General features: G+C 37.0%; 3 protein-coding genes across 13 annotated transcripts; 1 reads left to right on the plus strand and 2 right to left on the minus strand.

Annotated features, from left to right (window-relative positions):
• The first annotated feature begins 3,984 nt into the window (after positions 1 to 3,984).
• LOC107773611 (U-box domain-containing protein 44) lies at positions 3,985 to 9,808 on the plus strand. 2 transcript variants are annotated; one of them, XM_075251919.1, is made up of 5 exons: positions 3,985 to 4,246; positions 5,148 to 6,511; positions 6,697 to 7,000; positions 7,564 to 8,051; positions 8,555 to 9,808. In XM_075251919.1, the coding sequence occupies exons 2-5, from the start codon at positions 5,279 to 5,281 to the stop codon at positions 9,548 to 9,550; spliced, it is 3,021 nt and encodes a 1,006-aa protein (XP_075108020.1). In that variant the 5' UTR covers positions 3,985 to 4,246; positions 5,148 to 5,278; the 3' UTR covers positions 9,551 to 9,808. The 2 variants fall into 2 exon arrangements, with proteins under 2 accessions (XP_075108020.1, XP_075108019.1); XM_075251918.1 differs by having other exon boundaries at positions 4,064 to 4,246; positions 5,136 to 6,511.
• A 2,718-nt stretch (positions 9,809 to 12,526) lies between these two features.
• On the minus strand, positions 12,527 to 16,313 carry LOC107817691 (oligopeptide transporter 7-like). The gene is made up of 6 exons (XM_016643564.2): positions 15,717 to 16,313; positions 14,862 to 14,959; positions 14,156 to 14,725; positions 13,641 to 13,893; positions 13,365 to 13,547; positions 12,527 to 13,284 (listed from the first exon to the last, which is right to left on the minus strand). Exons 1-6 carry the CDS (start codon positions 16,191 to 16,193, stop codon positions 12,667 to 12,669), a joined length of 2,199 nt encoding a protein of 732 aa, XP_016499050.1. The 5' UTR covers positions 16,194 to 16,313; the 3' UTR covers positions 12,527 to 12,666.
• Positions 16,314 to 18,590: 2,277 nt separating this feature from the next.
• LOC107817690 (RNA-binding protein 2) lies at positions 18,591 to 24,087 on the minus strand. 10 transcript variants are annotated; one of them, XM_016643560.2, is made up of 7 exons: positions 23,809 to 24,087; positions 23,123 to 23,244; positions 22,795 to 23,029; positions 22,656 to 22,717; positions 22,490 to 22,571; positions 19,885 to 20,005; positions 18,591 to 18,860 (listed from the first exon to the last, which is right to left on the minus strand). In XM_016643560.2, the coding sequence occupies exons 1-6, from the start codon at positions 23,897 to 23,899 to the stop codon at positions 19,902 to 19,904; spliced, it is 696 nt and encodes a 231-aa protein (XP_016499046.2). In that variant the 5' UTR covers positions 23,900 to 24,087; the 3' UTR covers positions 18,591 to 18,860; positions 19,885 to 19,901. The 10 variants fall into 10 exon arrangements, with proteins under 10 accessions (XP_016499046.2, XP_016499045.2, XP_016499044.2 ...); XM_016643559.2 differs by having other exon boundaries at positions 18,591 to 18,871; XM_016643558.2 differs by having other exon boundaries at positions 18,591 to 19,776.
• Between the last annotated feature and the right edge of the window lie 2,708 nt (positions 24,088 to 26,795).

The raw sequence follows: 26,795 nt of genomic DNA on the forward strand, positions 1-26,795 counted from the left end.
TGCAACAATGTCACGTTTGGATCAGGTTGCGCGCCGCAACAGTGAGATGTTGAGTACGGTTCCTTATATCTATTCTTGTGTATTTTGTTTCTCATTCTCTAAGAAGGGTTCATAGCATCTGTTCGACTGTTTTATTCATTATGCGGGCTGGGTAGTTCTTTTCCAGAGTTCGCTCTTCCTTATGTGTCATATTCAAGTGTAGCTTGTTAGCGCATTGATGGCGTCATATGAGATTTTGTTCAGTGTTTGAGGTGGCTCATTGTTGGAGCATCTTGTACTGGGTGAGACTAGTTTTTTGGACCTGAAATCAGTGCGAGCGGATTTATGCAAGGTGTATTAAAGAGAAAGTGTCACTATTCAGTTCAGAATGAAGTAACGGTTCTTGCCAAGCGGAGAAACTCCGTGAGTTATTGATTTGACGGGTGGTTATGAGTTACTGTACATCTCTTTCATCATTGCATTATTGTGAGGATTGAAACCGGGCTTATATGTGTTATGAGGTATACTACGGTCATCGGGTCAGTGAATTTGCAGTTGTTATGCTTGGAAGAGGTTGCCTTGGGCAAATGAGTTATGCGGTGCGTTGTGTGATGTCAGCATGGGTTCATGATCATGTGTGGGTTCAGCGTATGAAGATTAATACGGTGTTCGTATGTTAGAATCAGGTCTTGTAGAGAATTTTGGATGTTGGAATTTGGTTCTAAGGCTTGTTAGCTAAGGTTATAAGGAGGATTTTTAGTCTGGCTCGAGGTAATGTGCTCACCTGGGTTGTGGTGGCACGAGTAGGTGCACAAGGTGTTGAATAGTGATTTTGGAACAACTCCGGAGCAGTTCTTAGCACGTTCGAGGACGAACATATGTTTAAGTGGGGGAGAATATAACAACCCGGCCGGTCATTTTTCAGACCTAGCGCATCGTTCGGCAGTTTGAGGCCTTGAGTAGCTTCACTTCATATTTTATAACTTGTACGTGTGGTCGGAATTGAAATTCGGGAAAATCGGAGTCATTTCGGAAGGAAAATTCTCAATTCGAAGCTTTAAGTTGGAAGAGTTGACCATGGTTTGATTTTTAAGTAAAGGACCTCAGAATCGGGATTTGAAGGTTCCAATAGGTTCGTATGATGATTTCGAACTTAAGCGCATGTTCGGGTTGAGTATCGGGCAGCCCGAGAATATTTCGGCGCTTATTGTGGAAGGTTGGCATTTTTAAAGTTCAAGGATTTCTTAAGTTTGATTTGAAATGAATTTTGGTGTTATCGATGTCCGTTTGGACTTTAGAGCCTTGGAATAGGTTCGTATCGTGATTTGTGACTTGCACGCAAAAATTGGCATCATTCCAGGATGTTTAAGTGTAATTAAGACGCGTTCGGCGAAGTTTGAATGTTTGAAAGTTTAAAGAGGGTTTCGATCGTCGATTCGTAGTTTTGGTGTTGTTTGGTATGATTTGAGGCCTCAACCAAGTCCGTGTTGTGTTATAGAACTGGTTGGTGTGATTGGACGGGGCCTCGGGTGTGTTTCGGGATGGTTTCGGACTAAGTTTGGATGATTTGTTATTGCTGGTTGCTGGTGTCTGGTTTTGTTCTTCGCGAACGCGAAGGGATTCGCGCGTTCGTGAAGAAGTACTTTTGGAGTTGCTGGATTTGTTCATCGCGAACGCGACACAGAGGTCGCGAACGTGGAGGAGAAGCTGAGGCAACCTATGTGAACGAGACATGGAGGTCGCGAACGCGTAGAAAGAAGGAGAGTTGGGCCTAGAGCAGTTAAGCCTCCACGAACGCGATGCTTACTCCGCGAACACGAGGCAGTGGGATCAGAAGTCTTCGCGAACACAGCCCATTGGTCGCGAACGCGTAGAGGAATTTTGGGAGGCAGTATTTTTAGCCTTCGCGATCGCGAAGAGGATGGGTCTGGGCAGAATTATTTTAAATCGGGATTTTTGCTCATTTCACTCATTCCTCTCTTGCTTGGGCGATTTTTGGGGCGATTTGGAGGAGCCATTTTCATCATCAATTTTGAGTTAAGAGATTCCTACACATTATGAATTAAATACATGGCTTATATATAGATTTAAACATGAAAATTAGTAGAAATTGTGAGATTTTGAAAGAAACCTAGAAATTGGTATTTCTGGATTTTGACCATGATTTTGGAAATGGAATTAGGAATAAATCACATATTTGAATTCGTAATATTATGGGAATATTTTATCTTCAAACATTTTCGGAATCCGGACACGTGGGCCTGAGGGTTGACTTTATTGACTTTTTAAGCGGAGTTGTGGATTGTTATAAATTGATTATTTATGAGTATTAGAGTACATTTTTATTGGTTTGCACATTATTTGACTAGTTTCAGACCGATGTGCATTGGTTTAAGGTGCTAGAGAGGCGTTGAAGCCGGTTATGGAACTTCAGAGCGAGGTAAGTCTCATGTCTAACCCTGTGAGGGGAAATTTACCCCGTAGATGTTATGTTCTTATGTGCTACATGTTGTGGGAGCTACGCACATATGAGGTGACGAGTGTCTGTGCGTATGCTAGAATTTCTGATTATGTCCGGGTAGACTTAGGTTCACGCCATGCTATAATTGTACTATTTAAGTATCTTTGCTCGTTTAATTTCTTTATTTCGCGTTACGGTGTGAGACTAGACTTGCATGGGGTGATAGACTCGCTATTGTAGAGATGTGATGAGTTGCTCGATAATACGCGGAATAATTTGTGCTTCCCTTATGAATTCCTCCCGCGTTGTGCGTTTTCATCGCAATGCTTTTCTTAAAGTTCATAACTCACACGTTTATTCATGAGTGGGGTCAAGGACCTGTTAAAGCTCCTTATTCTAATGGGATCGGGTCGTTCGCCTTGGCAGAATTATGTACCACACTCTTATGGGAGCGGGTTGTTCGCCTCGGTAGTATAATAGATGCATCTATGATTCGTGTCGTTCGACCCTCAACAGTGTACACATTATTATGGGATTGGGTTATTCGCCTCGGCATTTCTATAAATACTCTTATGGGATCAGGTCAATCGCCTCGGCAGCTTTATGAAACACTCTTATGGGATCGGGTCGTTCGCCTCGGCAGCGTCGTGCGTAATATGTGACAAGAAGCCATCATATCCGTGAGCTTTTCTGATGTGAGTTGTGACGATCTATCTGGTGGGGATCATTCTACATATATACTCTGGTTGAGGAGGTGACTAATAATTAAGAGCTTGTATTTACTGTTCAGAGGAGGATCGTACCACGTACCTATATCTCTTTACATTGTTCATTTACTTTTACCATGCCTCATACTTGTTTACTTTCTATTGCGCTTGATATATTGGGCTACTAGTAAGTGTCAATGTCGACCCTTCGTCACTACTTCTCCGGGGTTAGGCTAGATACTTACTGGGTAAGCGTTGATTTACGTACTCATGCTACACTTCTGCACTTATTGTGCAGGTGTGTGTGTGTGTGTGTGTGTGTGTGTGTGTATATATATATATATATATATATATATATATTGGTTTTTTGGGCGTAGAGGCGCGGTTATTGCGGGGACTTTATGGTGAGCTGCTTTCAGGTTACGATCCGCAGCATACAGAGTCTCCATCAAAGTTACGTACATTCTCCTGTCTAACTTGTATTCCAGACAGAAATTGTATTTTATTATCTCTTAGTAGATGCTGATACACTTGTGACATCAGGTTTTGGGGGTCCTAGTGGATGTTCATTATTGTAGTCACGTAATTATTATTATTTTATCTTGTAATTTATACTTTATACGGAAATTGGTAAATAAAAATCACGGGTGTTCTACGAGTATCGGATTTCACTCTATTTATTTAATTGGATTTATGATTTTAAAGATAATGAAATGAGTAACTAAGTTGGTTAATCACCGTTGGTTTGTCTGACGGTAGCGTTAGGCGTTATCACGGCCTACGGCGTATTTTGGGTCGTGACAGTTAAACACACGCAAGTAGTGCCTTCTAATTGGCGCCAGGCCCCGGTTGTAGGGGCCAATCCATTAGTCTGAACCTTTCTATTCATGGTAATTGCCGTGTTTCTTCTCCCGTTGACGTTTACTTGACTTTGCGCAGTGAGGAAAGAGCACATAAAGAGAAATGTCTCCTGTTAATTAATTCTACATCACATCTTTGCCTACTCTGGAAGGTCGGAATCAAATTTTGGAAGAACCAGAATTCAGCGAAACAACTTCAAGAGCATCAACTGCACATAAATAGACTTTTCCTTAAAGAGGTACGTAACTGTTCTTAGTAAATACGTATTTCAGTATCTTTGCAACTTGAATTCCCTCCCTAAATGCACTGATATGATATTAAACTTTATTTACCAGCTAAATTACATCTAGGTTCATTTACATTTTTAATTATCTTGAAAAGTGGGCTTTTAAGCTAGGAAGATGTGTGATATGTGGTTTTACAGTGTTTATCTTAACAAGAATAATAGAAAAGCTTTTTACATCAGTTAATGGTCTCAGAATGATTTCAGAAATTCTGCATTTTGTTTCTTTGTTATTATCTTTCATCTTCTTTATATTTAAATTTTACTAGGTTGTTTTCAAGCAAAAGGTTGTAAAGGAAAATAGACAGTTTACACCAAAATCATGCTAAAATGGAGAGGTGGATAAAATGAAGTGCAAAAAACGGATTACATTTTGCACAAACAGAATCATACTTTAGAAAATTCATGTGAAGATCAAATAGTCTTACCTGATAAACAAATCAAGCAATTTTCTTGAGTAACAATAACAAAAACAAACCCAGTGAAATCCCACGAGTGGTGGGGTAGTATGTATGCAGACTAATACCCTACCTTACGAGGGTAGAGAGGCTTCTTCCGGCAGACCCACGGCTCAGGAACAGAAAAGCGAGCAATAAACAAACAATAGAGCAATTTTTCTTGAGTAGAGTGGTTAAAAGATTTTAGGAAGTTTTACGGAAATAGATTGTTGCATCTGTCGTTTGTATAATTTTTCTTTCAGTAACTAGTTTTCTTATAAGACAAAGACATTAGTTGAGATCTTTATGCCCAAATTAACAAATCGATGTTTGAGTGCTGAAATTCAACTGTCCGAGACACTGTTGAAAATTTTGCATTGATGTTGTAAAGATGGAAACTGATGCAGGCATTCCTGTAGGACCTCGACACAGCGATCCAATATTTGATATAATTGTACCTGGAAAGGGCTGAAGTTTGGCTATCTAACGTGCTCGCATACTGGAGGATTGAGGGATTTGCCTTTGCTTTTGCATTCCTAAGTGTGTTATCATGCCAGAGGATCCGTCCACTGATGTTTCTCACGTTGCAGCTTCAGGATTCGTCACTGAAATAACTCAACTTATATTTGAAACAATGGATGCTGCAAATTCTGTTGTTGTACAGCAGGAAAATTTCAATAAATTTTCAAATTTCTTGGAGAAGATTGCATTTGTCCTAAAAGAGTTATCGAAGGCTGGAACCAGTAAAATCACTAACTTAAGTCCTGCTTTTGAGGATCTCAAGCTGGAGATAGAATTGATTAAGCAACTAGCTTTGGACTGCAGAAATAGGAACAAAATTTATCTCCTATTGAACTGTCGGAGGATTGTCAAGTTCTTTGAGAGTAGTACTAGGGATATTACTCAGACTTTGTTGCTAATGACAACGGAACCTCTGAATATTTTACCAGAAATCGCTGATCAGCTGAAAGATTTATGCAAGAAAATGCTGGATACTAAGTATGATGTCTCTACCAAGGAGGAGGAAGTTTCAGTGAAAATTGAATCAGGAATACAAGAGAGGAATGTCGATAGATCCTATGCAAATGATTTGCTCATTTGTATTGCCAAAGCTGTTGGAATAGCAAATGAGCAATCACAACTGAAGAAAGAATTTGAAGAATTCAAGAGAGAAACTGAAAGTAGTGAACAAGGGAAGAACCTGGCTGAGACATTACGGATGGAAGAGATCATTATATTACTTGGCAAGGCTGATTTGCTTACAACTGCAGAAGAAAAGCAGACAAATTACTTGACTAAAAGGAACTCTTTGGGTAGGCAACCATTAGAACCTTTGCAATCATTTTATTGCCCGATTACTGGAGATGTCATGGAAGATCCGGTGGAGACTTCTTCCGGGCAGATATTTGAAAGGACAGCGATTGAGAAGTGGTTAGCAGATGGCAATAAGCTGTGCCCCTTGACCAAAAATCCCTTGAAAAGATCAGATCTCAGGTCCAATAAAACGCTGCGTCAGTCAATTGAAGAATGGAAAAACAGAAACATCATGGTCACGATTGCTTCCCTAAAACAGAAAATTCAGACAAACGATGAGGAAGAAGTGCTTCAATCTTTGCAGAAGTTGCTGGAGTTTTGTGTAAGGAGTGAGCTGCAGAGAGAATGGATAGTGATGGAAAATTACATTCCAGTTACTATAGATCTTCTATCTGCAAATAATACTGAAATAAGAAAGTCTGCTTTAATGATACTTTACGCCCTCTCAAAGGATAGTGAAGAAGGCAAGGTACAGTTTAGTGTACATTTCACAATAATATGATCCAAGTAGCAATGAACACGCAACTGGTCGCTTATGTGTGGATTTTTTCAAAATTTACTTATCTCTCACACAATTCCCACAAACAAATAATGTTATCAAATGGATACCTCCTCTGAATGATCTTAAAGCTATTTTATCTGGTGCGCTGGCAGGAAAGAATAGGTACAGTAGATAATGCTATTGGATTGGTGGTGCGATCCCTTGCGCGCAAGCCTGAAGAAAGCACATTGGCTTTGCAACTGCTTTTGGAGCTATCGAGAAGTAGTATAGTTCGAGACTTGATGGGCAGTGTCCAGGGTTGCATCCTTCTACTTGTTACTTTCATGAATAGTGATGACTCTGTAGTTGCAAACCATGCAAGTGAGATTTTAAAGAATCTCTCTTTCCTTGATCAGAATGTTATTGAAATGGCAAGATTAAATTACGGTGAACCCTTGTTACAACACCTATGTTCAGGTATTTGCTTAACACTGTCATACTTTACAGTTGAAACTTATGATATTGTTTTGAGTGATATTTTTCAAGACCCCAAGGTTACTGCATAATTCAGGCTATAATCATCCTTTTTTGTGCTTTTGGATGATAGCTTCTTTTGATCCAAGCCTGAACTTTGTTTTGAGTGAACTTTATTTTAGCTTCTAATTAACCTATAAATAATAAACTATGTTAAGCATTTCGGAACTGCTCTGGAGATCGTAGGATGTCTGCAATTCATTGCAACCACAAGGCATCTGACCGGTCTAGATGAGTAAGCGCATCCATTTTGGAAATTAAGCCGACATAAAGAACTAATGCAAGAATACATCTAATAAGGGTATGAACCAATAAGTTAAATAGGATGGCATGTGGCAGAAACCAAGAATGATATCCTGATGTCAGGTAGACCCATAAAGTGACAGATGGCTCATGGTTGGTGAAGTTGAAAAGGCAGATTTTATGTTGATGTAATCATTGGTTGTTTGAATTCAAAACTACTTCCAGAAGCCGTAATTTATAGGTCTACCTCATTATTGGTGCAGGAACTGAAAGTAAGCGTATGTTCATGGCCAAAACCTTGTCAGAGATCGAGTTGAGCGACCAGCTTAAGCTGTGCCTCATAGAAAATGGGGCGCTGAAGCCACTTCTTGAACTTCTCTCCCATAGCAATACAGATATGAAAAGTATTGCTGTCAAAGCACTTCAAAACCTTTCAACTGTCACACAAAATGGTCAGCTGATGGTTAAGGAAGGTGTCAGTGACCTGCTGTTTGAACTACTATTTTGTCACACCTTGTCAAACGAAATACGGGAACATGTTGCAGCAACAATTATGCAACTTGCCATGTCAACAAATTCGCAAAGATCAGAGGATGTTCAGGTTTCACTGTTGGAGTCTCATGACGATATTTTTAAACTCTTTTCTCTTGTATCGTTGACTGGATCTAACATGCAACAAAGCATTCTTCGTATCTTTCAAGCAATGTGCCAATCTCCTGCTGGTTCTGATATCCGGACTAAACTGAGACAGGTATGTAGATTCTGATAAATTATCTTCAATATTTTTGCACAAGCTAGCAGAATCGGATATAATTTTTCACACTTACTATAGCTAGTCATTCCTCCGAGTCATAAACTAGTGGGAAAACACAATTCCCTCTAAAGATATCTAACTTACTCAAACTGTAAACTGATGATCCTCATTAGGAAAGAAATATGTTCAGGTTGTGTTATAGGAAAGAAAATTTGCAATTAACGGACTACCAAAAGCTTAAACATTGTATAGCTGTTGTTAGCATTTTGGCCCTGATGCTTTAGTTTCTCTAAGATTTTGTTGACTCACTTGCTAGTAGGTAAAGAAAATCTCCTTTTTGTATCAATTTCCTGATATGATTTCATGATTGCTCTCCATTTCATCTCCTGTACAATCAGCTAATTACACCTCACACTAGTGTCAGATCTTGAAGTTCATGTAGATAAACACAATTTGATTTCTGACTTCAGCTGTCATTTCAATAATTGTTTCATTGTCAGATTTCCGCAATTAAGGTACTAGTCTACCTATGTGAACTTGATGACCGTAAGGTACGGGCTGATGCGGTGAAACTCTTCTATTTATTGACAAAAGATGGCAATGATGATATTCTCTTAGAGCATGTAAATAGTACCTGCATTGGGAACTTGGTGCGGATCATCAGAACTTCGGATAACGAAGAAGAGACTGCTGCTGCGTTGGGAATAATCTCCTACCTTCCTCAATATTGTTCAATGTCTCAGCACCTTCTTGATGCTGGGGCGCTTGACGTCATCTTAGACTGTTTACGCGGTAGAAATGAACATGCTTTACCAAGAAATGAAGTTGTAGAGAATGCTGCTGGAGCTCTTTGCCGTTTTACTCTTCCAACAAATCCAGAAACACAAAAACAAGTTGCTGAAGCTGGTGTTATTACTCTTTTGGTATCCCTACTAGCGTCTGGCAGTTCCTTGACTAAAAAGAATGCAGCCACTTGTTTAAAGCAGTTATCAGAAAGCTCGTGTATTCTGAGCAAGCCGGTTAGAAAATATTGGATGTTAAGCTGTTGTGTTGCATCACCGACACATAGCTGTCCTGTGCACTTAGGAATTTGCAGCATTGAATCCACATTCTGCCTTGTAGAGGCTAATGCTCTCAGACCCCTCGCAGAAGTGCTAGACGAATCAGATCCTGCAGCTGCTGAAGCTTCTTTAGATGCAATCTTGACAATAATTGAAGGTGCACAACTGCAGAATGGTTCTAAGGTACTTGCAGAATCCAATGTTATTGCTCCAATCATAAAATTGTTGAGCTCATCATCTATCGTTTTACAAGAAAAATCTCTCAAGGCCTTGGAGAGGATACTTCGAATGATAGAAATGAAGGAAAAGTATGGGATATTAGCGCAGATGCCACTTGTGGAAATCACTCAGAATGGAAGAAGTGACATGAAATCTTTGGCTGCTAAAGTTCTAGCTCACTTAAATGTACTTCCTGGACACTCTTCCTTTTTCTAATGCACGCTCAAATATTTGAAAAGCACTATACTCGTGAGACGAGTAGATCATCTACACTGAACTATAGCACATTCATCCCATTTGTTTTTCCATTTTATTTTTGACAACTGTTTAGTGCTCACATATTTTAGAGTGGGGTCTGTCAGATATGAATTCTAGCTTTGCCTTTGTAATGTTTAAGGTTGCCGCTAGGCCTGTTGGCGTGATGTTGTAATAGCAGATCTGGAGATCAAGGGATGAAATTTCCGTTATTTGCGACAGTTCTACTTAGTTCTGCGACAGTATTTTCCTTTTCAAATAAGAACTTCGTTGATGAGCTAAACAGGTTTTGCCACCCGCACACCATTATAAGAAAATACACTGTATAAACTGGTAAGTGTTAGTCAGGAACTCAAACTCCGAAAACAAGATCAGACACAAACCAAATGAACGAACAACTAATGTCTACTCCTGACAGAGAATGAAGATGGATTCTTGTCTGTGGCTGTCATTCCTTATCCTCTGCGAGTTTGAATCACATCTGATTGAAATGATAGAGCAGTGGGAAAAGGGGACATGATTCTGTATTAACATTTGAGAGAATTTATGTTGAATCATGCCTTGTAACAGGGGAATACCTCGAGTCTCATGTAAGACAACTAATTGCACCTCGAGATGTTGCTGAGGATCCGTGGGTCGTTCTTAGCCACAGGATATGTAATGCAGACATATAACTAGCCTATTCTTTTGAGAAATCAACACTGGAGAAAATTCAAGCAACTAAACAATGCCATATATATAACAGCAAACACCATGAAAGATATGTCAATTGCTTGAGCATGAAATCATGATCGATGGAATTTTCGCGCCTGTAGAGTTATATAGGACGGCTGGCTATCGTAAAGTTGGCGCCACTACTCTTACAATAGCTTTCCGCTAGTTATGTAGTATTTTCTATTAGGGGTTTACAAAAAAAATGATAAACCGCACCAAACCGATAATGCGAGTCAAACCGGGGAAAAAATTCGATTGTGGTTTGGTTTGATTTGGTTTGGTATTGGGGGAAAAAAAAACCCCGACCATAATTGGTTTGGTTTGGTTTTAACTAAAAAAAGTCGAACCGAAACCAAACCAACCCGATCATTTATACAATTTTTAAAAATATTTTATACATATAAATATTTATTGTAATGTAATTTATAAATATTTCTTAAACCTTTTTACAATTTTATCTTTTAAAGTATTATTTCAAGTTTGGACTTAGCATTATTGAATGGTAAATAAATTTTATAGCTCATAAATGTAGTAACTGATCAAACAAATTAAAGTTCAAATCAATACTAATACTAACAAAAAAAATTCAATTCAATACTAGGAATGACGATAGTGTTGGATATCTATTTTTTAGTTTTATATTAGTTTATAATGTAAGCATAACTTAGTTTATCGTTTTTTAGTACTCAATTATGTAATTAATAGTACTTATTAGCTATACTTATTTTAGCATGACCTATATAGTATTTTTAGATTATGTTAATTTTTATTATGGCTTATTAATTAACAATATTTGCTTTATGTAATTTTATTATCTTTGTTATTGAATATTTTAGTATAATGCTATGACTTATCTCATATTATTGTGTTATTTTCTTGGAAACTACCTTATATAGTTGTATCTTACTCAGTTACTATGACTAAAAAAATATTTGGAGCACAAGTTATATATTTTGTGCTATAAAAACTTTACCGGAAAAAATCGAAAACCCGAAAAAAATCGAAAACCCCGAGAAAAACCGAGATTGAAAACTCGACTTTGTTGGTTTGGATTGGTTTATAGATTTAAAAACCTGACACCATTGATTTGGTTTGGTAACTGAAAAATCCTAATCAACCCGACTTATGTACACTCATAGTTCCTATTACCGAATCCGGTGTCTAAACCAGTATCCAATGTATGAACCAAATTAATAAGTGCACGACACATGTATTTTTCTACTTAACTTTATTACTTAACCATGGTATTTTGATATTTAGTCTTAAACTCTTTGTTAATATGTATTCTTACCTCAATTTATAAAAAACATTTATCTGTAAGCGTAATATCTAGGATAGAAGTATCATTCATCCGTAAGAGTAGAATTACAATGGCAGCTCAAGCACATGTGTGGCCTAAAGCCAAAGTAACGTGAGGCTTAAACTTTTAAAAGACGGTTGAGCACTTACTAATGAAATCTTGAAGAAAGAAGGCGAGTACGAAATTTTGGATTGGATAAAGAAGGTGAATAAAATATCAAAGAGAAACACAGAAATAATGTAGGGGTTTCTGAAATGTGAAGAGATTAGGAAAAAGAAAAATTGATTTTTGGAAATTAAGGAAGAAAAGTAATTAATTTTTTACATGTTATCTAATAAATTAAAAAAATTAGATAGTTAAATTGAAAAACCAACTTAAATTGAAACGTTGAGAAAATAATTCATCTACCCATTTTTTAATAAGTCAAATAATTACTTTATTTGTATATCTAAAAAGTTTTATTTTCTTTATATGAAAAATTCTACTTTTTGTATTAAAAGTACAAAATATTGTTATTTTTTAAATACCTATAAACCCATTATTTCTAAAAAAAAAAATGGGGCCCCAAATTTGAGGATAAGGCACAATTCTTACTTGTGACCATGAGTAGAAACAATTGTGAACTGATTTACTTTCACGAAGATTAACTTAGTCATTTTCTGTTCCCAATCCAATGACAAACAAAATTGATAATCTAATTCCCAATGCAGCACCAGCTTTTTCCCCATAAAATGAGTAAGATTTGCTATTTTAGACTTTTAGTTACTCACGTTAAAAAGCTACTAGAATAAACTTAAACAGACAGCCACTTAAGCTACAGAAACTGGGAGATCATAGAAGTTTGAATATTTGTAGGTATAAACATCATATATTGAAGGGAGCTTCACGTCCAAATACCAAACAGAAGAAAAAAGTAATACTCCTACACCGAAAACTGCTGTTTATCATAATATTGCCTAAAAAGAGTTGGAATCTTAAAGAACTCTTTAAATTAATAAGTGCATGTTCTGACCGAGATTACAGGATGTTGAAAAGACTGAAAACTTGATGGTAAAAAAAAAATTTAAAATATGGCTGGACATCCTTTAGCAGAAATGCCTGGAGCGGTGGGACAAGCAGCTAGCGGACATCCGTCTGTGTTGTTTCCCCACCAGTCAATATTGATATCTTTGGATTGTATAGCTAGGAATAACAAGATGGCGATAAAAGCAGTTCCAGAATCAAGGCCACCAGACAAAACGTAGTTGTAACGTTCCCACAAGTGAGGCCAGCGTCTATAAACAACATAACCAGAGAGGAACGCCAAAATTAGCCAGCTCGTGTAGTTGACAGAGCTAGCTGGAGGCATCATTGCTGTTGCGCCCAATAAGACAGGCATATTTATGTGGGAAATCCACTTGTGCTTAGGGAAAGCTTTGTGCGCCAACCAAACTAGTACAGGGGCAATGGCTCCTCCAAGAAAGAACCAATTCACATTAGGGTAGACACCAAGTGATCCAAATATTCTCAATGGCGCAATGAGCCCCCATATAACAGAGGCGTCATAGAATACACGGTCCATTGGACACTGCCACGGGCTGTTATCTGGTAACACAGAGATGTCACAGAGATTTTGTATCGTATCCATGAGCCACCAAGCAGTTATGGTGTAGATAATTATCGATATGAATGTGCCCAGCATCTGAAAAACCAAATAATCTTAGCATTCAGAAAATAACCAAAGTGATATTATTCTTATCTACATCAAGAATTAATACTAACCTGAGCCATAAACATTGCCCTGGGAGGAATTTTCATGTAGTGACCAAGCTTGAAATCATAAACAAAACTAAGAGCTTGGGACATACTTATGTACCCATATACCTTGAACAACATGTTAGCCACAGGGCGGCCAGGGTATAGATACCCGATAACATATTCTGTGATGATATTAAGACCTGGTTGCTGTTTCAACCAAAAGAAAATGAAATAAGGTCAAATTGACAACAACACAACAAATAAAGGAGATTCGGTTTTGGGGAACAGTGTATTAATTACCTGGTTTGTAGTGGCTGAAATTATTCCTATGGGTAGAGTGAAACCCAGTGCTATAGCAAAAGCTAGCAAGATACCCCACCAAGTCAATTGAAATGTTTCAAGATAATACTGACAAGTAAAGAAGATTAATACCATATTTGCTACAAGAACAACATGGAACCACCACATAGGGACCTGCTTGTAACTTTTCATTAGCCTTGTGTGCACATCTGGTTTGTGTTTTAATGCTTCTCTGGATCGATTACACATTTCTCTGCAAAGACAAATTTTTTAAGACACCCTCCAAGTTTTGATATCAAGATGACTTAGAAGCCAAAAATGTATTGCATTTCAATAGATGACATGATCACTCTATTAAAATTATAAGGGGGTGTTTGGTTTATGGTCTATATGCAAAGATTATAACGTAGATATGCGGAGTTTAATATCTGAAATCGATCAATGTATTGTTATATTTCAATCACTTTTAAGGGCTCTAGCATTCAATAATCCAAGAATAATAAGCTGATGCATACCTTCCATGGAAGAGAAAAACGTGGACGAGAGTAGCAGTAAGACCAGCAAATCCAAGACCATATGTCATGGCAAAGAAGGTGCTCAAATGCAACTGACCATATTGATTATAGGCAGCTTTATCAAGCTCAAAGTGTGAATTAATGACTCCCTCGGTGTTGTATTTCGTCCCATTTAGCGTGAAGAGGCCGGAAGAAAATATAGGGAAATTCTTGGCATTGTAAACGTTGAACCAATAAGTGAGCGGAGTCATCAAATACATCACAAGTACAAAACCAGCTGCAACATTAGCAGTGGCAAACCATGGACTTGCTAGAGGACTTCCAAGGTATGATGAAATTGTCGTCCAATCAAATCCCAATGCCCCAATTCCAAGCCCGCGCATTCCAGAACCCAATTGCTGAACAAGGATAGACTTAGGGGCCAGCCAACAGATCCAAGAAAATGAGGATAACATCTGGAAAAGATAACCAGGAAATATGTAGTATGCAAAGCTGAAAACTAAGGCTATGAGAAAGAACTGTATCCGAGTTGTACCACCCTTTGGTCTAGTCTCCTTTTCATGGAGAGCCCTGCACAATAATACAATGGTATAACTAATGAGTTTAATTTCTACGTACAACTTTTCCTGGTAATAAACTAAAATAAATGGTAAAGTAATATGCTATAACATGTTAAATTACACCGACATTAATCCTATGCATATACCTGAATAAGGAGACCTGAACCAAACTGCCTGGCCACCACATCTCTGCTGGCTCAACCAACTGCTTCCGGAAAATACCAGCCCAACCAAAACCTAACATCTGCCAATAATTGGAAGATAACAATAAATTAACAAACAAACAAATAACTAGGAGTAATAGAAAGGAAATGAAAAAGTTGAAGAATGTAGCTTTAGTCAACTTATGTTAATTAACTCGTAAAATATTTTAGACCACCCTCAGAATTAACATGCTCAAATACCTAAACAACCAGTAACTATATAACTAATTATTACTTGTATAAATCAAATATCCAACTACTACAAATTCTTAAACAGTACCAATAAAAGACATGTTATTGGAGGCAGATCTAGGATAAAATTTGATCGGTATTAAACAAATTGTACTTTTGAAATATGGGATCAGAATTTAGGGCCACTTGGCCATAAAAAAAATCACTTTTTTCTGGAAATTGTTTTCGCTTTTTTCTGAAATCACTGTTTTGGCCATGAAATTCCAAATCAACTTGAAGTTGAATTCTGGAATTTCTGAAATTTGAAAAACTCAAAAAGTTATTTTAACATTTTTCGCTGCAAATCATTCACAAAAATTCAAAAACAATTCCAACTTGTATTCATGTCCAAACACAACTCCAATTTCCAAATACCATTTTCAACTTGAAAAAAAAAATCATTTTTTTCTGGAATTTCACAATTCTTATGTCCAAATGCCCACTTTATATTTTGAAATTTTTGTGATATATATGACAAAAATATTATGTTCAGTTGAACGCATTAAAACAGTACCTTCCTCAAAACAAGTAATCCCCATAAAAAGGTTAGTAAAAAGAGTTGGTTACCTGAGTAGTGGCCATGATAAGCAAAGCAGGAAAAAAACTAAGTGGTCTCTTGTAGTAAAGCTTAACAGCACTCAATATATGAGTAGCATAAACACTACCAGCACCAGCATTTGCAAAAATCGTAATCAAGACATGCTCTTTTATATTGAATGGCCCTGGATTTAGCGTAAACTCCCAACGCGTACCCTCAAAAAACACCCTTTTCGTTATGGTTTTTGCCATGAGATGACCTATAGGGACAACAGCAATCTGAACAGCCGTAGACGAAATCGTCAACGGCTCAGTTCTGTACCAAAAAAACTGATTTACAAAAGATAGCAAAACGCAAGAAGTGATTCCAAGAAACCACATTCTGAATGTAACTACTGGGGTTGTTGGATCATCAGTTTTTGGAACAGTCATATCAACTTCTTTTATGGGGCACAGATCTTCGTCAGCCTCATTGGCCGCCGCCATATTCACTGGTAATTCTGCCATTGAATATGGATTCGGCACTGACTCCTTGCTCTAAAACCCTTGAACAGAAATAGCCAGGAAAGAATTAGGAGTAGTATTTATCATTGATGAGTTGTATATTACTAGAAAATTTTGTCAAATAAATAAGATATAAGTTTTTTTCCTAGTATAATACGTATTTGGTAAAATAATACGGCCTGGTACAGAATCCTAACTGAATATCAAGAAGATAGAAACTGACTATAAATAGGACTTTTTAGGAGATTCTGTGGGATTTTCTAAGAAAATCTGCGATCTATGCTCTAAGAAAGGTACGTGTCTCAGTAGGTAAGGTAACTGAAGCAATTCTTTTTTTGTTTAGGATTATGAAGATTGCTTTTAGTTATTTAAGGTATAGAATAATGAATATATCCTTAAAATTATACTTCATCCAGTTATGATTTTGATCTTTAATACAACTGTCAAAAAAATTACAATTCCATTTTTTATGCAAATTGTATACATTGCTCCTTAAAAGGCTCTCATCCCATTATTAGTGAATTCAATTAAGGGATCCAATTAAATCTTCTTCTTTTTTCTCTCTCCTCTTTTCTCTTCCTTTTTTTTTTTACATCAAAATTCCTTAATCTACTACGCCAAAAATCTCCATCTTCCCTATTCCCACCATTGCTGACAGCTTTATATTATTAAAAAATCATCAACTGCATCATTCTTTTGCTGGGAGACTGAACAACCCTAAAAATAAAGAAGTATTCAGGAATTGTATAATAATTGTATCATAATTGTATTTGAATTGCTTCAGATACATCTCTGCCCAAAACATAATTTTATCATACGTGTATCATAATTGTGTCTAACTTGTATATGGTATATTAATACCTAAAATAATACCTGATATAATACTAATAAATTAATATATAATTATCATATATTTGTGATACAAACCATGAAATTCGTCACGAACTCACAACTGCCCCAACAATATACAATTATCATACATTTGTAATACAATTCCTTCAACAATTATGATACATATACAAATATAATACAATCACGATACATTTCTGAAAAATTGTGATACAATTATGATCTTCATCTTCTTTAACTTTCAATCACAACTCTACACTAAAAATCTAATATAATTGTATTAATATTATATCAAGTATTGTTTTTGGTATTGATGTATCATATACAAGTCACATACAATAAAGATTTTGGAGAGAAAGAAAACAAGATTCCAAACTTACCCACAGCTTATTCTAGAGCAATATTCCGATTCTAGAGCAATTTTCCGAATTTCGTCTGCATTGTATCAATAAAAAATAAAAATTTTGGGTGATCGTAAGAAGGAGAGAAATTGGGTTTGAAAACCTTTGGAAAAGAAAAGGAATCGGAAAAAAGAGAGAAAATATTTTTGAGATCCTTTGGAAAAGAAACATATTAATCTTAAATGTATGGGGTTTGAAAACATATTTTTGTCCATTTAATTCTCTTTACTCGATAGTTTACATTTTTTGATAACCTGCCTTTTTGTTTTTTTTTCAATTTCTGTCGAATTATCGCTGTGTATTGTCATTACATCACAAAGACCAAGCTATAGATTTTGGTTCGCAACCTTTGACCGAACAGATTAACCCAGTGATTAGATTAAGTTTCATTAACTTTTCGTTCACTACTCCATCGACTGAACAGATTAACCCTCTGATTGGATCAGAAGGCATAATTTCCACGCTATCATTTTGTTAATTCCGTATGCTTATATATTCCAGGGATAATTTTTCCTTCAAAATATCAACATCACACTTTCTCATAACACAAAGGAGTGTGGTACGATTGATTTATTAGTCGGATCAGTAACTTTACACGAAAAGCTTTTTCTTTTTCTTGTTCTTGCAGCAAGTTTGAGTGAAATTTTCAAAAAAAAATTATATGCTTCTTGCCGTCCATGTTCAGTTGTTTGCGTCGCCAATTGGAAACGCCCCCTCCCCATCGCCAATAAATAAGAAAAACATTGTATCTGCTAAATATGCTTTTGAATTATTACAGCTTTTCCATTAATTAACAGTAAAAATTAGTTTTATGGGTTTAAACTTACCTTGTTTTTTTTCCTTCTTCTCATCTGTTTGTTTTAAATGGAGCGGAATAGATAGTAAGATATTCATATAGCTAACCATAACTAACTTAAGATTGAAGTATAGTTTTTGTTACTGTTATTTCTTTTTCTTTTTAAAAGAATCAATGGTATATGTTGAAAGTATCAAGGCTGTAAAATAGACGATTAATATTCCAGGTTTCATTATTCCATTTGATGAACTACATGCAGAAAGCAAATGAGTGCCAAGACTATGTAGAATATGTTTCTGGGCCTTCTGGCCATAGAATTTGTCTGCCGTGGGCAGCAAACCTAACAATGTCAAATTAACATAAATTTTTCTTTTATCAAATATTCCTTCGCATCGTCCCGCTCTTGGTTTTAAAGCAAGAATACATGAGAATGTCAACTTCTGAAAATTAGTTAGAGAATATATAAAAACACAAGGATACATCTACTGTATTCAACATGATTAAGTGTAAATTGGTGACAACATGGTCTTTTGAGATGGAATACGCATGCTGCGCAACCTTCAAGCAGCATTATGTGTCATCCATACAAACACATGAGAGAATTTGGCAGCCTCCGCTCTATAACTGTGAACACACTAAACAAACAGATCCAGCATCACCTAATATAAATTAAACTATAAACTAAAAAAATGGTACCAAATTCCATCTGCAGATTTTTGAAGAGCACTAATATGCAACAAATGAAGAAACCAAAAAATTGTTAACTAAGATAGTTGTAGTATATGCATTGATGACAATACAGGATTGAAGAATAGATCCCTCGTCTTCACAGTCATAGACCTACTACGAAATCGTATAATATGAGCAAATGCTAGAGGAACCTAGGACTCTTGAAGCACAGTTCCTGAGTACTAGACTCCAAGAAATGTGACCAAAACCATGAACAAATTATACCAAGGGAAAGTGCAGACATGCTAACAAAGAATTGCCAAATGGAAGGAGATTTTTTTTCCCTTACTCCTGCGAATTTCTTCCACTACCTAAATGCTAAATCCCAGTATACCAAACATCCAATATCAACACAGAACACTAAGCATTTCTGTCATCAATCAAAGCAGAAATCAATAGCTCATCAAATAGAACCCTGAAATGGGCTAACGGCTATGTCATAACAAGTTGTTTAGCAAATCTAAAGATGAATTCGAACAATATACCGCATAATCAAACAAGCAAATCTAAAAATTAGTACGCAGCACCTCCCATTTATCATTACAACGGTAAGGTAACATCCTAACCGCCAGATAAAACTATCATCTTCATCTATCAGGAGATGAAATATAACAACATCCGTCCTCAACAAAGGACGACACCAACATTGACGCGGAAAGGGAAGCTAAATATTAATATCCAACTACCATTTCTACCCGTGCAAATAGAAAAGGCCGGTCCTAATGAAACCCTTTCAGAGAGAGGTGTAGTACACGAAACTGCAAAAGCTGGTGTAACATCTAAATACGTAGTCTCCAAAGTCAAGTTGGTCCTACACAGTAAGGGTCATTCCACAATTTAGCTCGATCGATGAATTTTGTAGCGTAGCCTTTCATCATTAGTAATAGAGGGTCAAGTGCACAGAAGTTAAGCGTATCACCTGTAAAGACGCATAATTCAACGTCTTGCGCGACGCCCGCCACCTGACCTAGCACCAGGATGGCGAGCATATTGCAGCCTTAAGTTGACCGAATCACGGTCATGATCGTCGAATTTATAACCTGCAAGATTAGAGTTTACTATCTGACACAGCACACATCATTGACGAATTAGGTACAGACGTACAAACATGTGATTTAGAGTTCAATGTCCCAAAATTGGCAGAGGATCACTTTATAATAAAAATTAAAGCACGCGACCAACCCATGAAATTTGCAACTAGATCTCACCAGATCATGCAACTCAAACCCTGGCAAAGCTACAGACAGTACCTTGTACAAATTTCTTTTTACCTTTATGGAAGTCCAACTACTAGGAAAAAGTGTTAACATGCAAGTCACTCAAAGAAACAAGATAACAAACTACAGAAGAACTGAATAACTTGATCACTCTCTGCTTGTTTGAGGCAAGATAAATGCGGAGACCTAATTTTTTTGACGGGTCTAGTAAACGGCAACTATCATACTCAACATTTCAGATGGCTTTTTTAGACAGATGATCCAGATCCAGTCTCCGTTAAAATTTGTCTTTTTCTTTATAAAGTACAGATTTCATTAAAGGGCATCCCTGGCTCCTAAAATAAGTTAGAGCCCACAAAATACAAAAATTGAATTATATCATTTACATCACAAAAATTGTACCAACCAAACAAATTTGATGTCTCCGTTAAAATTTGTAGGTCGAGTCTTGAGATGTAGCTGGAGGCTAAAAGTGGACAAACCGCATAAAAAACCCCTCAATGGGGAGTTAAAACTTTGAATTTATTCGTATTTAATTAAAACATTCTCCAGGAGGGAATCCATTCTCCAGTTTCTTCAAGTAGAATACTGAATTACAGATCGGCTGCATTAAGATTTATCTCAATTGGACTACTGTAGCTCTAACCCATGAACTTTCAAAACATTTGACAAACTAAACCACTGGTGAAAAGTCTAAAGAGCAGATCAATTTTAAATCAAAATGCCTTGCAACAAGTAATCCCAGGCAATGCTTCCCTTAAAGCAATCCCAGAAGAGTAATGTGCCAAAACAGGGAAAAAAGAATACAATAGCCTAGAGCAGGACAGCAAGGCAATCATCTCTGCCAGAAAAAGCAAGCGTCAAGTTTCCACCACATGCATGTGTCTTCTTTTGGGTCCTCAATCAGTTGAAAGCACTTTTAGAAAATCATAAAGAAGATTGCATTTCCCCCCTTGACCGAGCAACAGGAGGGATACCATTTATAATTGATTTTAAGCACTCGGCATTTATCCAGAAACAGCAACACGCAGTAAGATTAGCTCAATTTTCAAAGCTACGAGTTCCTCAACACTCAAATGTAACGTTATAATTATTTGAAGTTGCTAATCCTGCATTTTGTAGAAGCTTCTCTCTGAGAAATTTTGAGAACCCAATATTCAACAATGAGGAATGTATGTCACGTCTAAAAAATGTTTGGAAAAGTATTTTGAAGTGTTCTAACAAACCCAAAAACAAGAAAATGCTAGACCCAGTTCTGCATTTATAAGGAGATGGCATATGTATAACTGAGAGTAAAGGATCTAGAAACTAAGGATTACAAAGAATCAGGAAAGGGATGTCCACTCTCCAGATTAGCTTATTAAGGCCACGCATTGTAATGGACATTTAGAAAAGGCGGGAAAAGAAGGAATAGACAAACCAAGATGGAGCATCCACCCCCTACCCCAACCCCCACCCAAAAAAAAAGCAAAGAAAACATTACTGGTTAGCCAACTTTGGGGGAAGATATTGTTTGTTTTTGTTGAAGGAATGGAGGCATCAATTTTATGAATTGCAAGTATAAAGTCTGAGAGAAAAAATAAAAACTGACACTTGTACTCCATTTCAGGTGCTTTTGGCAAAACCATCACTTTTGGAATGTGCTTCAATTCGACTGCAGATGTGCAAGGGAAGGGAAGGAATGAGACAAAACATATGTATGAAATTTGTTAAATTAGGGCTACATAGCCATTTTTGTCTATAGAACCTTTTGTGTTTCGCAGGAATGGCAGGAGAATTTTTCATGCTAGAAAAACATAAGTTACAAAGTCTCAGATGCAAGTGATCAAATAAAGAGAGCAAACACCAAAAGAGTCTACAATTAGAAGTATCTAGCGGAATTACGTGAGCAAACACCTAACTGATCATAAAAGTGCCACCAACATTTAAGCTAATTTTTAGAGAGCCTTAAGAGTATAATATAAAGTTATAAACAGTCATGTTCACACTCTTGACGGGGAAACTTGCTGACTTTTTCTTTTTCTGTTTTTAATAAAGTCATTACCTTCAAGTCCATCACAGCCAAATTTAAATGCCAGATAGTTCTAATATTGTAACCTAATTGTTTCTTACAGTTTTTATCTTCTGAAGCCTTTTTTTCTTGGATAAGCAAAAGACACCTTTTAACTGTTGTAGCCTTAATTTTTGTAGCCATTTTTACAGGCTTCCCAAAAAGAGGGAAGGATATAGAACACTGAATATACTTCAAGCCTACAGCGAAATCAGCCACAAGATTAATGTTACCAATAGCAGGTATGGACAGCTCACCTTGTAAGGCATCCATTGCAGTAGCTGCATGGGCTGGACTCACAAAATCAACAAAGCAAAGAACCAAGGGATGCCCTCCTGGCTACATAAGTTGATGGGGCAGAATTCCTAAGAAAACATCATAATAGAACTAAGACTAGAAAGAAATATATAGGTATGTTCTTACGTGTCGTGATTCTTTGATCACAAGTCTAACTTCTCTGTAACCTACAAATGGTCGAAATATATCTGCAAACTGAAGTCAAGGAAAGAACTAGCACCGTAAGAAAAGTAGTTAAATGGAGAAGCAGATTACAGAAGGATACGTGACATCTCTCTTCGGGTGCAATTAGCTGGCAACCCTTCAACAAACAATGTACTGCTGGCATTAGGAGGAAGAGGAATTTCTGGTCTAACACCTCCCATCCCAATGGCCCTGCTTTTAGCAACAACTGCTTCTGCTCCCACAATACCCATAGCACGCGGATCATCAATAGGATGACTGGTTACTCCATTACCCATGGATCTTGCAGATTCACTACCAGCAAAGGAGGAAATTTGCTGATAAAATTGTTAGCAATATGTTAGACTAAAACATAGTCACGGAAGCAAGCATAAAAAAAATAAACACGCAAAGAGGTAAATATTAAGTACCCCACTTCGCAAGTATTGTTCATAGGATGCCTCAATAGGATCCGTATCCCTAATGGCATGATGCGTTCCTTGTTCACCATTGCGGCCATAATAACCAGGCATCTCAGGACGACTTGGAATATCTATGAATTGACAACATAAAATGATAGTATTCCTTCTTGAAAAGAGATAATTGGCAATAACTCAGATAACACTCATAGTTTTGCTAGTAGAAGACACACACAAAGAAACAAGAGAGTGGTAACTTAAATTAGGCAAGATGATGTTCAAACATTGTCAGCATCAACAATAGAGAACATAAATGAAAGCCAAGTCTGCTACTTGGAGAAGATTTTTGTCCAATTCTCCTCTTAATAAGAAAACAAAAAATATGTTCAAGGTTTAATAAACTGCTGACACTATTTTTCCGGGGACCATCCAATTTAGGCCGACAAATGACAATAGATCACATTTTTTACTTGCTCTTCTTACTTCTACGAAAGACATCCTTAAAGAAGCATTTTTTTTCAATTGCTATCCTAATATTTCCCCTTAAAGCACAAAAAAATCCTCAAAAATAAGTTTTTGACTGAATAAAAGGAAAAACCCTAGCTTTTGTCAATTCCGAAGAGAACAACGGAGTAAAATAAATTGACAAAATTTTTCATTTCAAAGAGTTTGAAGAGATAGGGAGTGGAAGTAGGTACCATATTCGGTCCGAGGGCGTTTTCCGGCGACCGGAGGAAGAGAAGCCGGCTGTATCCGGCCGTCGGTGACCCGCCAATAAGCATCCGCCATGTCACTCTGACAATAGTTAATTACCCAACACCAAACTGAACTGCTTTTTGATCGAAGTAATAACCGAATGTTAAAAGTACAAGTAGTTCTTAAATCCGTCAAGTATCTTTTGTTCTGTCCTACGTCTGACAAAACAACGTACGAACCGGAGGAGGATGCGTTTTTATTTCTCTTGGAAGAAATTTATTACTGTAGTACTTTGTTTTTACGATATTCTTATTATTAGACCACATAACTAAACCAAATTATTATTCTTACTCCCTCCTGTACACTTTATTTGAGTTTTTGGCACCTATTTTATGGTCCATAATATTTAATTTTTACAGATATTAAGAAAGAATTAACTTTTTTATCCAAAGATATCCTTGAAATAAAGAGCATGGGAGTAAGTGTCCACAATAAGTGACCACTTTATATTTTTATTTTGGTCCAAAATAAGTATTCATTTACATAATCAAGAAGGAATTAATTTTATTTTTCCAAAATTCACCCTTATTTACATATTCTAATGTGTTAAAGTAAAAATTAATTAAGGTTAATTTAATGAAAAAAAATTCTAGGAGTTCGTATTTCCCTAATGGGTGTGCCAAAAGTAAAATGGTCGCTTATTGTGGACCGGAGGGAGTATATTTCAAATGAACAAATTAAGGTTAATATAATCAATTTTATGTTAATTAATGCTAAAAGATAAAGTTTTAATATACGTAAAAACAGTCAATAAATCAATTAAAGTGGATCGAGGGGGATAATTAGTATTAGCCCCAACATTAGTTATAATTGTTAAGCATGTTTGACCAAAAAGTATAACTTTCGGTTAAACCTTTATATTTATATAATGTTGGGTTAAACCTAGTTAATAATAATATTCCTAAACATTGATCTTGAAAATACGGATAATGTGGGGCTGATCCAGTGGGGGATTAATAATATCGTGCATTAAATATGCCAAAAGAAGAGCAATAATGGAGGGGTAACTAGCAATAAATAACAATAAATGACATTTAAGTAAATAAAAGGAATGATTCACCCAATAATGAATGAGTTAGATGATTGTTTCTCCTAACAATGATGCGTGACAGATAAATCCTAGAATGTTCGAATTATTCTCGGATCTGATGGAAAAGTATGGAATAATATGAGCAAAAATTTTGATGAAAAGGTAATGTTTGTATCTTTGCTAGAGAGAAAGAGATTCTTCTTCTAAAAAGTGTTCTTATCAAGTGAATATCACATATATTTATTCATTGTCTTTTTTCCTATTTATATGGGATATACCCCCAATAAATCATAATAACACAAGTATAAAGAATATTCTCTTTAATATCCTACCCTAGTAAATTAGCCGTTACAGTTCTTTACGCCGTGCTCGACATCGACATGCGTCTGCATCTCGACCACAGGCTTCACCATCTCCTGGTCGACCTCGGCTGACTCTTTTCTCGATGTTACTTCCCACCAAATACTGAGACAGATTTCGACCTATACAGTTAGTCCCTCCGCTTATTAAGGTCGGCCTCATGCGACCTTAATGGGCGGATTCTATTTGTTGTAGTTGGCCAGACTTGGACGAGCGAGTCGAGTAGTGATATTCCAGACGAGATGACATCGTGACCTTTTGTGAACGCACTATTGGGGGTGTCGCTTCCGCACCAGAATGACGTCATGACATCGTGCGACATTATGGCGCCTTTTCCCGATGTTTTGCGTCGTTTCCCGTGCGACTGTCAATTGGGGTTGCCGTTTTGACTCTACTGCCAGGTAATGATGGCATAATTTCTTGGTTTTGATACCCGGATTCTTATAAATAGGGATGTAATGACTTTTATTTGCCCTCTACTTGCTCTTCCTATCAATATCCTTTGCATTCTTCTTCTCCTTCCTCTATTGTCGCGTATCTTCTTACTAGTTTTAGCGATTATCGCTGCTTCTAACACTTCCTTGATTGAATATCCTCTCTTAACAACATGGCTAATGTATCCTCTAGTTCTGGTATGGCAACTGACCCTGTCCCTTTGGCGAGGCTTATGCCCCCTCACATTGATAGTGTCTCTGTCGCTATTGAGGATGAGAATTTTCCAACGGTGGAGGAAATAATCCCTCGTAGTGAGAAAGTTAGGTCCGACTTTTCGAAGGCACCCGAAGGTGAGCCCGAAGTCTCGGAGTTAGTGATGAAAGAGGCCGATCTGGCTGAGCTTAGGACAAAATTCAACATTCCTGCCCACATCAATCTAGTTCTAGCAGGGCATGATGTAGTGCAAATCCACTGCCCTAGATATTGCGCATTCTATGCCTATCCTTTCCAGGTCAGTTATATTCTCCTCCTTCTCCCATTGGTGGAAGAATTTTGCCGCTACTATGGTGTTTGCCCGACCCAAATCTCTCCGTACATCTACAAGCTTATTAGGATGCTCACAAAATTAGAGGAGTTGGTCGGCGTCGAGGTTACACTCCGCCATCCGATGCATCTCTTTTCCCTTAGCTTTTATAGGGGGACGATGTTGCACCTTCGCCACCGAGGAGGTAAATGTTTGGTGGTGAAGATGGACGACAAAGCAAATCATCAGTTCTGGCTCAACTACCTTTTTGTCAGAACTGAAGACGTGGTAGCCAACGCGGACGGCTTTCCGGAGACTTGGAATCACGCTCGTAAGTATCCATTTTTTTATGAAAGGCATTTGATTTGTCTGTTTCGTGAGTGGACAGAGTTTCTCATGAAGTTAAATGCATGCTTCTTCCTTGGCCGGTGAGTTCATCTATTTTTTATTTTTACTGTTTTGACCTCATGGTCGCTTACTCGCTATAGTTTATTATCGGTAGTGACAACCTTTGATAATTTTATTTTTAGTTCAAGGATCTTCGAGGAGGCTGAGGGCTCCTCCTCTTGCGTTTCGTAAGA

Source organism: Nicotiana tabacum, chromosome 4 (assembly GCF_000715075.1).
Source record: "Nicotiana tabacum cultivar K326 chromosome 4, ASM71507v2, whole genome shotgun sequence".
Classification (NCBI taxonomy): Eukaryota; Viridiplantae; Streptophyta; class Magnoliopsida; order Solanales; family Solanaceae; genus Nicotiana; species Nicotiana tabacum.

Bases quoted from the DNA above. Each gene is read 5' to 3' on its own strand.
- LOC107773611 (XM_075251919.1), top strand. From the start codon at position 5,279: ATGCCAGAGGATCCGTCCACTGATGTTTCTCACGTTGCAGCTTCAGGA. The intron at 7,001-7,563 runs GTATTTGCTTAA...TTATTGGTGCAG, and splicing joins GTTACAACACCTATGTTCAG to GAACTGAAAGTAAGCGTATG. The intron at 8,052-8,554 runs GTATGTAGATTC...TTTCATTGTCAG, and splicing joins TCCGGACTAAACTGAGACAG to ATTTCCGCAATTAAGGTACT.
- LOC107817691 (XM_016643564.2), bottom strand. From the start codon at position 16,193: ATGGCAGAATTACCAGTGAATATGGCGGCGGCCAATGAGGCTGACGAA. The intron at 13,894-14,155 runs GTATGCATCAGC...TTGTCTTTGCAG, and splicing joins GTTTTTCTCTTCCATGGAAG to AGAAATGTGTAATCGATCCA. The intron at 13,285-13,364 runs GTTAGTATTAAT...TTGGTTTTTCAG, and splicing joins GGGCAATGTTTATGGCTCAG to ATGCTGGGCACATTCATATC.
- LOC107817690 (XM_016643552.2), bottom strand. From the start codon at position 23,899: ATGGCGGATGCTTATTGGCGGGTCACCGACGGCCGGATACAGCCGGCT. The intron at 23,245-23,808 runs GTACCTACTTCC...GTCAATTCATAG, and splicing joins ACGCCCTCGGACCGAATATG to ATATTCCAAGTCGTCCTGAG. The intron at 22,572-22,655 runs GTAAGAACATAC...CAACTTATGTAG, and splicing joins TGATCAAAGAATCACGACAC to CCAGGAGGGCATCCCTTGGT.